Raw genomic sequence first — 9815 nt, forward strand, 5'->3', positions numbered from 1 at the left:
TTAAAAAAGAAAAAAAAAAAGTGGGGTAATTGGGAAAATAGCTATGAATAGAGCAAGGAAAATTCATATTCTTTTCACTTGCATTTATTAGTGCATCCTCTTCTTGTACAGAATTATAATGTACAGTAATATAGTGCTAAGTGCATTTGAGTCTCAACATCTGTTATTATTATTATTATTCTTTTCGTTTGATTTTAAAATTTTCTACTCAAAAACTGATCAAATTAACCGATTTGATGTATTCTTTAGATATCTCAATATTAGCACTTCTCCATTCTCATAAATTTGTCAAGCTTTTGTTGAATTCTGCAATTAAAAGTTCCAATTACATCACATATATTAGTATTGAGAGTCTCGTGTATATTTGGTTGAAGGTTTTTCGTTTTGAAACTTTTCACATTGAAATTGAACAAAATCTAAATTTAAAGAGCAACAAAGGTTTCTTTTTGGGAGTTAATAATCCTTAGGTTTTCCATCATTGTTGGACATGTCTAAAACGAAGCTAATAGAAATTTAGGCATGCATACTTTTCGTATGATAATATTATTACCCTCTGCTTATCAATGGTTTAAGGCTAAAGAGCCCACATAGTTGAATCATATTTCTGATGGCTCAGTTCCATTTTACCAAAAAGCCTCCTAAAAGGATACAAGATATTCCCCACAACACAAATTTATACTAGCAATGGCTGGCTGGCTGGCAATCAAGAAACCATAAACCCAAATGCAAGCTTTTCAGGTAGTGAGGAAAACCAAACAGCAGATTTCCTCCATCTGTGTTTGTACCATTTACACCCAAAAAGAAAAGGCAATCAGAGCAATCCTAATGCCTAGTCTCAAGCAAAAGCTGCTCACTACAAATTGAACCAACCTCGTCTAGACATCACGCAATAATAAACCACACCATAACATGGCACTTCGAGAGGGAGAGAAAAACACGAGTGAATTAACTGATGGTATATATTTAATCTAAAATTGGCTATCAGATACCAGTCATTCCCCAAACACATCAAGTCACAAGGCACAAGTTCCCACGAGCTTAGGCGATATCACAAGCTGTTGTTTTCACTACAGGGTAAAACAAAGGCATCATGAACAAAAGCCATAGGACATGACAATTGAATAATTAAAGCAGCTAAATTGAAGACAATTAATAATCATACCTCTGCATCATCTGCCCCACCAATTTTGGCAGTGCCATTGACCTTCATGGAATCTTCTGTTGCAATAAAGAGTATCTTATTAGATTGCATTATTCATGAAAACTCGGAAACTGCAACCATGATTCATTGTAGAAAATTTCTGCATCTACACTTCAAAATAGAGTATCTTGCTACATTTAGATATGTAATTGGTCATGCTGCAGTTTTTACATGGTCAAAAGTCTTTCTGAAATATTAACTTGATGTAAAAGCCTCTTTATACTTTTAAATGAATGCATGCATCAGGACACATTTCTGGGAATAGACTTCACCACAATGGCTTCTTCCCATTTACATCTTTACACAGAAAAAGCACCGACATTCATTTCATCCACCTATAACAAAAGCTAAGTGTTTTCCTTTTTTCGTTCTCAACCAAATTGGTAGAACAGTCATGTATCTAACACTGATAACAAAAAAAAAAATATTCTGACGTGATTTTTATTATGACATGCATTACTATGAAAGTGGATACTTCAAGGTTGTATTACAAAAGAAAAAAAAATCTATGTTACAACATTTCTGATTTCAGTGTCTTACATTTTTAACCTCCTTAATATAATCATGAGAATCACCACAAAACATCCACTAACATGCAGTTTTAATTATTTATTACAACAACAATGGGTGCAAGACAGGAAAACAGTTCCAATAGCAGGACACTTTGAACTCCTTTTAACACATTCCAGCCCTGAACTTGAACAAATCCACAACAAAAATGATGGGAAAAGTAATACCCTCTTCTGCATTCTACAATAAACATTAAAATTTTGCAGCTATCTTGGGCTGCTCAGAGTTTCAACCCCATTGAAAGTCAACCATATAGCATTGATTTTCATAATCATTGTCTTCTACAGTTAAAAAGCAAAATAATAATTAGAAGAAATAAAAAACAATTTAAGATATCAACACACCAGATCGAAACTCTCACGAGCTCTGTGTAAAATATCTAAAGAGGTAAACTTTATATAGTAAAACCTCTATAAATTAATATCCTTGAGATCATGAAAACTTATTAATTAATCAAGATATTATTTAACTGATAAATTAATAATTTATTAATCTATACATTAATTAATAAAAAATAAATTTATCAAGGTGCTCTTTATTTTTTTTTCCAAAACATTAAACTTAATATATGTATTGTGTATTGTGATTATACAAATATTACTTAATTACCGAATTATGATGTATCATTATTTTATGAATACTTAATTAATATACTTCATGAACATTAAGTCAAGCAAAAACATTAAAAAAAAAACATATAGTATCACAAATGATGAAACTAAACACAATGGCTTCTCATCTCAAAGGTATAAAGAAATCAACAATGACAGATGAAATGCATAAAGCATTGTATGAGTATAGTATAGAAAATCCAAATTGCACCTAAAAGTAATTGCAACAGTAGGTGTCAGAAAAGTTTAACTTGTAAGTGAGCTAAGCAACAATGTCAAATACGATCAAGAGGTCATCAGAGTATTTATCAGCCAAAATTGCAAAAGGTGATGCCAAACGATACAAAACTGAAAAATTCCTTGAGCTAGATAAGGTTCTCTACGAGTGATTTGTTCAATACCAAAAAAAGTTTGAGATGAGGTCCAAAAAAGCATCAAGTTCAAGAAAAACAAGTAACATTGGAGTCATATTTTACAAAAGCCTCCTAATTGAATTATGTATATATATAATTTTGATGTATAATGAGATTATTAATTTATATATCAAGTAGGACCTATATGTTTTTTTTAAATGTATTATCTTATAAATTTAGTGAATTATTAATTTACCACATTGGTCCCAAGCCGGGACCGACCAAAACTATTATTTAATCGAGGTTATTAATTTATTGAGTATTAATTTATAGAGGTTTTACTGTATGTCAGCATACGAGACTTAGGTGACTTCTAAAGTAATTAGACACACACACACAGCGGGACATACATACAAAGATATTAATATATATACATATATAATTTACCTATTTATTAATTTTATGGCTACTCCTTTTATTCATTTTTTGCTATAACTACTTTCTGCAAATACATTTTAATATGCAGTTCTCTACTCCTACTGCATCAATAGTCTCCAGTTCTAAACAATTTACACAAATTCTGTAAATAACTACATTCTAATAATTATAACACAAAAAACATAACTAAATTATTGTTAAGGTATTATTAGTCTGTACATACTAATAAATGCCACTAAAATTCTTATACAAACTCTCCTATCTTTTCATGCGTGGGAATCAGAGAGTAAGCAAGTGAAGCTACTCAAGAGACTCACATTTAATAACTTTACAATCAAGTTTGAGCTCTAGTAGTTTGGGTAACCATTTGAGTTCCAGTCAAGTAAATGCCACTAAAATTGAGGTTCCAATTTTTTTCTGTAGATTCTTTTGAGTGTACATTTCTATTGCATACATAGTCTAGACAATTTACATAAACTCTGTAAATAACTAAATACTAATAATTAAACACAAAGAACATAATTAGAACATTGGTCATATATTGTAGTTTGCACATGCAAGTAAATGCCACTAAAATTCTTATAATATATCTTGTACCTTTTCATAAGTGGGAATCACAGAGTAAGCAAGTTAAGCTACTCGTGAGACTCAATTAATACTTGAACGCTGAATTACCGTAAAGCCTAGTCCGAGCTCTAGTAGTTTGAGTAACTAATCAAGGTGAGTTTGAGCAGAGGGGAAGCCAGGGGGGCTGATACGGGCCCTGGGCCTCCCTTGGCTTAGGAGATCTTACTATGAGATATACAACTTTTCTCAAATAAAAAAATGGTAAAATAGGAAGTGCCCCCTCCCCAAACTTTATAATACTTAGTATGGCAGCTTTCACAATCTGATGACACTTTAAGTAGTGGACCTAATTACTAATTGATTTTCTTTGGCTCTTATCAGAGTTAATGATCAAACAAGCACTTTGACACTAATTATTGTGTCAAGCAATATCAATTATACTGATAAAAGAAAATATAATAAAGAAAATTAGAAGGCTATATTTTGCATACAAAAACAATTGTGCATGAACAGACATGAATCACTTTGTTCCTTCCCAGGGTAAAGTTTTTACTTACCTCTGCTTTCAATATACCATGAGATTTCAAAAAAAAAACAAAACAAAACAATTGTGCATGTACCTTTACTTCGATTTTTCTTCTCTTATTTCCTATTACCCACTTGATGTTTTAAAAGTTTTCTAACTTCTATTCTATTTTTAAGAGAAAATTATATAATTTTAGATTTATTCTTTTCATTTTTTATGTATATAATAAGGTTTATGATGCTTGAAATTTTGTATATTTTTATTTATTAAAGAATTTATATTTTTCATGCAACTTCATTCTTATTTCATTTGAATTTTGTACTCTAAAGTTTCTAACAAGCCCCATGACAAAGTTCCTGGCTTTGCCTTGACTATGAGCATTTTAACACTTGGCATAAGTAAGTAGGTTGTGAGTTCAGATAAGCTTTCATGTTTTTTGTAGTCAATTTACAATAAATATCATATATAATATGCACAATCAATAAAATGTAATATTATTATCTAATATTACAATTTAACCCTGACTATAAAATAATCAAGCCTAATCGAGTTAAATTCAAGTAGTATCAGCTTTTTGAGTTGAGACCAAGCATGAAATAATTCAGCTCAAGTTCCAGTTTCATTCTGTGTTGAGACTAATTAAAGCTCAAAAATGAGGTGGTCAGGATTCTAAAATATAGATCTTACCTACTTGATGCCTTTATGCATAATCAAGGCAATTTGGTATGATTGACTTTAAATTTTGAAATTATACCCCTTTTTAAATCATCATCCTTAAATCTCTCATCTATCCTGATGATCTAAAGTCTGAACAAATACATATGCAAAAACCAAAATTTTTTAGGGAAAAAAATTATCTAATGCATCTTGACTCTTAGATCTCCAATTAGCAATAAGAACCTTTAACATCAAATGCTCTAATTAGGATATTGCTTTTTCAAAATAATAGGTTACAACCTCGATTAGGGCTGTGCAAGAAAATCGAGAAAACCATATTCGATCGGTTTGGATCCGTTTTTAACATAAAACAATTTGTTTCAGTTTTCCCATATAGATTTCTGGGGCTTTCGGTTCAGTTTAGGATACTATGAGTAGATACCTGAATTACTGTAATTGAACTGATTACAATTAATAGTAGCGAGTACAAGAATTACCATAAACCCCACCTATTTTCGCAATCTTCAAAGTTCAAACTTGGGAATACAATACAGCTAATCTCATTCCAAATTATCAAAATCCCATTTGACCAAGTGACATTGTGTGCCTGATGTGAGAACTTTCCTAATTTATGGGGGAAAAAGGAACTTTGACCATTACAAGACCGCTCTAGCATCTCTAGGCTTTGCTTTGTAGGAAGGATGGAACAGGGGAAAGATGGATAACCTTTTACTTTAATGGTTAGGTTCTATGACCACTTTCCTACTTTTTAGCCATTGTATTAAAACTTTTTCCTCGTATTCTTTCTCCTTTCTTTCTGTGCAGTTTCCTATAAGATTTCAATACCTTCTCACCAGCCAAATATTACTCATGGCTTCCTTCTCCTTTAACACAATCATGATATTGTTAACCAAATCAACTATCCAAGACAAATTATCTTTTAACTTCTCTATTTCATCCAGATCTGAGATCAAATCTAAGATTTAAGATCTCAAACATAAGATCTTAAATTTTGGATGTTGGTTGAAGTAAATACTAATAAACTTTAGTCTGGTTTAAGACAGAGTAGTGAATCTGGTGTTTCAAGTATAAGTTCTTAAGGTTTATTGGTTGGAATATAATTGGAAGTAATGGCATGTCAATTGGAAAAACTGAAAACTGAAATTGAGAAAACCGAGTTATTCAGTTTTGTGTAAGATCAGTTTTTCTTCCAAGTTGGTTCTGTCTCAGTTTCTTACTAGAGATTTAAGAGGTTGATGTACCAGACACATATACACCTCTACCCTTGATTGAAACAATTTTATCCTGATTAGGGCATTTAGCAAATACTTTAATGTTAGTAAAAGAAAAAGAAATCAGACATACACAGAAATAATATTGGTGAAAGAGTTATCAGACAACATAAATGAAGGATATCATCAACTAAAGCAAATCATGTGAATGCATATAGAAACAAGTCCTTGTCAAAGAAGTGTCATAAAGGTAAAACAAAAAGTGTTATCTAATCAGATATGTTATTCTGATGTACCAGACTCCAGGCTGCTTTTTTTTTTTTTTTCACTTTAAAAAAAAAGATTCCAGGTTCAATGGGGAAACACAAAACCTGTTTAAGCACTGTTGCTCACTCTCTCAGCATGTTTACAAGTGCAATGGAAAGAGATATCAATCATGTAGTTAGCCTGTAGCATGGTGCACCTAATTGATTCTAGATATCTTGAAAAATATATTATCGTGTAGCTAGCCTGTAGCATGAGCCACCTAATTCATTCTTGGTATCAGTTATAAGCTAATTATTATAATTGGAAAAGGTTATTATCTCCTTAATTAATAGGAAACATGAAAGCCTCCAAAGACAAACAAACCATAACCTAACATCCCCTGAGGAAGAAAAGATGAAGTTTTTGTGCATGTTAAGAAACATGGAAAGAAATGGTACTTGTAAAATGGTAGCCAACAGCCCAACAGTTTTTAGCTGGAGAAAAACATACTGAACCATCTACTAACTAGTCCATTACTTAAAGGGAACTTTTATAATTTAACTTTTTAACTGCATGAAGAAGTCCAGAAATAATTATAATAATCACCTGGATCCTCTGTGATGTCAGAAGTCCAAAGGGTGAGGTTGTCCCTTAGAAGCTGCATAATTAAGGTGCTGTCTTTGTAAGACTCCTCATTGAGGGTGTCAAGCTCTGCAATAGCTTCATCAAAAGCTTGCTTGGCAAGATGGCAGGCCCTGATAGTGAAAATAGAAAAGAGAAAGAAAAAACAGTTATGTCAAAGAAGATGAAAGAACAAGATTCTAAATGAAATATATCCTATGTAGCAACTCCAACAAACCTCTCAGGAATATTCATAATCTCATAATAGAAGACTGAGAAATTCAAGGCTAAACCCAAACGGATAGGATGTGTAGGAGGCAACTCAGCCTCTGCAGTAGCGGTAGCTGTCTGTAGAAAAAATGAAATGGGCATATGACACAGCATTTAATGACATTGATATCTTAGCTGAAGAAGACATGTTAAGTTCAATCTAATAGAATAGATACTCCCGCTTAGCCCACCAAAATAAATAAAACAAACTGCATAGTTTGGTTGCCCTCTCGTATTGATTAAGTTCCACTTTATACACTATATAGTCAATTTCATTCCACTAAAAAAATCAACAAGCAAATAAATAACTGCATAATTTATTTGCCTTCTAAAATAGATTAAAAGCCATGAAAAAGAGAAGGGAGTGACACGTGCAATGGATGGGTCCACGCAATCCTCAGCACATAAAAAAGGGACATTGTGAGTGGCCATCCATTTTTAGCATGAAAATAAGAAAATAATATTATCCAAAGGAGAAACATATAGAGAGAAACAGATGTATAAGAACAAATAAGTATCACCTGGAGAAAAGATTAACAAATCAAAAAGAAAAATTCTTTCCTCTCCATTAAAATGTTTAAAGCTAGTAAGGAGGTGTTGATCCCCATCCTTCCCTTTCCTTCTCCCTTCCCTTGATCCAAACAAAGCCAGTGTCAATAACCAAAGTACTTCCATAACCAAAGCCACATCTCAACTGGCTAGGATAAGAACATGATCAGAAAGAAATGTACAATCTTCCAAAACCCTTTATGTTAACCAAATGCAGGACCCAGAAATTCCCATGCTAATGGCTCTCAAGTAATCAAAACAAAACACAAAATATCTAAATATTGTCGATTTTCAATTTCCAAGGATACATAAAAAAGAAAAACATCAATTCAAGTTTAAGCTGGATCACAACATATGGCCAAAATCAATAAACTTCCACCTAATTTTGCTAATACAATACAAAAAGAATCCACAGAGACAATGCCCCACCCTTACCACTGAAGCAAAGGCTCACGGGCCCAACCTGGGCATCAAACTTTTCAAATCAACTTTATGGCAGATAATAAGTCAAGCATACAAGATACCCAAATTTTAAGCAAGGATACAAAAAGTAGTGGTCTTATGGTCATGAAGGTTTCCAAATAATAGCTCATATAACTTGGAGAAAAATACCATGGTATATACAAGACCATGGTCATTATTTGTCCTAATATGTAAAAATGGTTACTAAAATTAGTTTAAAAATGAATAATTTATTAGATACCTCATATGCCTTCATAGAATGATCAGCAGCCTCTTTTTTCTCATTGCCTGCTTTGAATTCAGCAAGATAACGATAATAATCTCCTTTCCTGCAATTGCCAAGGGTAAAAAGTAAAATAAAACAATAAAAACTAAATATGTTTGCTTCTAAGCAGTCAAAAGTTATGTTCAGATACAACATCATACATCTTGTAGAAGAAGACAGTTGATTCACCAGCAGATGCTGAAGGGATGAGATGTTCATCAATCACAGTCATAATATCATTACAGATGCTTGAGAGCTCAGATTCCACCTTGTGCCTGTACTCCTTGATCCGTTTTGCATTCACCTCATTTCCTTTAGCATCTTCCTTTTGCTCTATAGAGGAAAGAATCCTCCATGAAGCTCTCCGAGCACCAATCACATTCTTGTACCCAACAGACAGCAAGTTCCTCTCTTCCACTGTCAATTCAACATCAAGCTTTGCCACGTTCTTCATTGCCTCCACCATCTCTGTCCAATTTAAAAGAGAGAAAGAGATAGAACATAGGTAAAGCTTTCCATTTTGGATCAACAAGACAAGAATTCCAAACGAAAATATAGATATTAAATGTTAAAAGATCAATATCAATTCACAATAAAGTATACTACACAGAGGAAATTCAGAAAAATAACTTGCAGTTGGGTTGGGAACCTAAACTTATAGAATTTTAATTTTGTAAAAAGAAATTATCAGTGAACTTCCAAAATATGTCGACAATTTCACTCCTCTAGCCTTAAATTTTTAAACACTCAAATAATTCCATTGTCCCAAAAGTATTCAGCACAAATAAAAATTAAAAATAAAGGACCAAATAAACTCTTCCCATAAATTTTTAGAAAGAGAAACAGTCCGTAAATTTACACAATTATGACTAAATCTAGTGGACAGCAAAAGCAACATCAAATTCAGCATATTTTTTCTAATCAGCAAGCATAGATAAACGAAATTGAACTCGAAACGAGTACAAAATAAGAGAAAAATGTACATAAAAATTCAACCCAAAAAAAAAAAAAACCGAAGAGTTATCACCATCGTAGCGCTCAGCCTGTTCAGCGAGCTTGGCGACGTAGACGAAATTCTCGCGCTCTTTAGAAGAAGCCATAGCTGATCTCACGGAAATAGCACACCAATTATTTAGGGTTTTATGTTGAGAGGATTCTGCTGTTGCAAATCTATGCCGTAGGAGAGATTCTCTCACTCCCTTTCTTTGTCTTCTCTTTTTTACCTTAATAATTTCGCTTGTCCAATG

General features: G+C 32.5%; 1 protein-coding gene across 2 annotated transcripts; it reads right to left on the minus strand.

Annotated features, from left to right (window-relative positions):
- Positions 1 to 591: 591 nt before the first annotated feature.
- On the minus strand, positions 592 to 9815 carry LOC110429234 (general regulatory factor 9). Of its 2 annotated transcripts, XM_021445164.2 has the most exons (7): positions 9596 to 9810; positions 8730 to 9036; positions 8545 to 8632; positions 7261 to 7370; positions 7008 to 7156; positions 1163 to 1218; positions 592 to 1067 (listed from the first exon to the last, which is right to left on the minus strand). In XM_021445164.2, exons 1-7 carry the CDS (start codon positions 9666 to 9668, stop codon positions 1065 to 1067), a joined length of 786 nt encoding a protein of 261 aa, XP_021300839.1. In that variant the 5' UTR covers positions 9669 to 9810; the 3' UTR covers positions 592 to 1064. The 2 variants fall into 2 exon arrangements, with proteins under 2 accessions (XP_021300839.1, XP_021300840.1); XM_021445165.2 differs by lacking the exon at positions 592 to 1067 and having other exon boundaries at positions 1157 to 1218; positions 9596 to 9815.

Source organism: Theobroma umbraticum, unplaced genomic scaffold, assembly GCF_002168275.2.
Source record: "Theobroma umbraticum cultivar Fairchild unplaced genomic scaffold, ASM216827v3 scaffold_44.0, whole genome shotgun sequence".
Classification (NCBI taxonomy): Eukaryota; Viridiplantae; Streptophyta; class Magnoliopsida; order Malvales; family Malvaceae; genus Theobroma; species Theobroma umbraticum.

Bases quoted from the DNA above. Each gene is read 5' to 3' on its own strand.
- LOC110429234 (XM_021445165.2), bottom strand. From the start codon at position 9,668: ATGGCTTCTTCTAAAGAGCGCGAGAATTTCGTCTACGTCGCCAAGCTC. The intron at 8,633-8,729 runs GTATGATGTTGT...TGGCAATTGCAG, and splicing joins ACTGTCTTCTTCTACAAGAT to GAAAGGAGATTATTATCGTT. The intron at 7,157-7,260 runs GTTTGTTGGAGT...TTTCACTATCAG, and splicing joins ATTATGAATATTCCTGAGAG to GGCCTGCCATCTTGCCAAGC.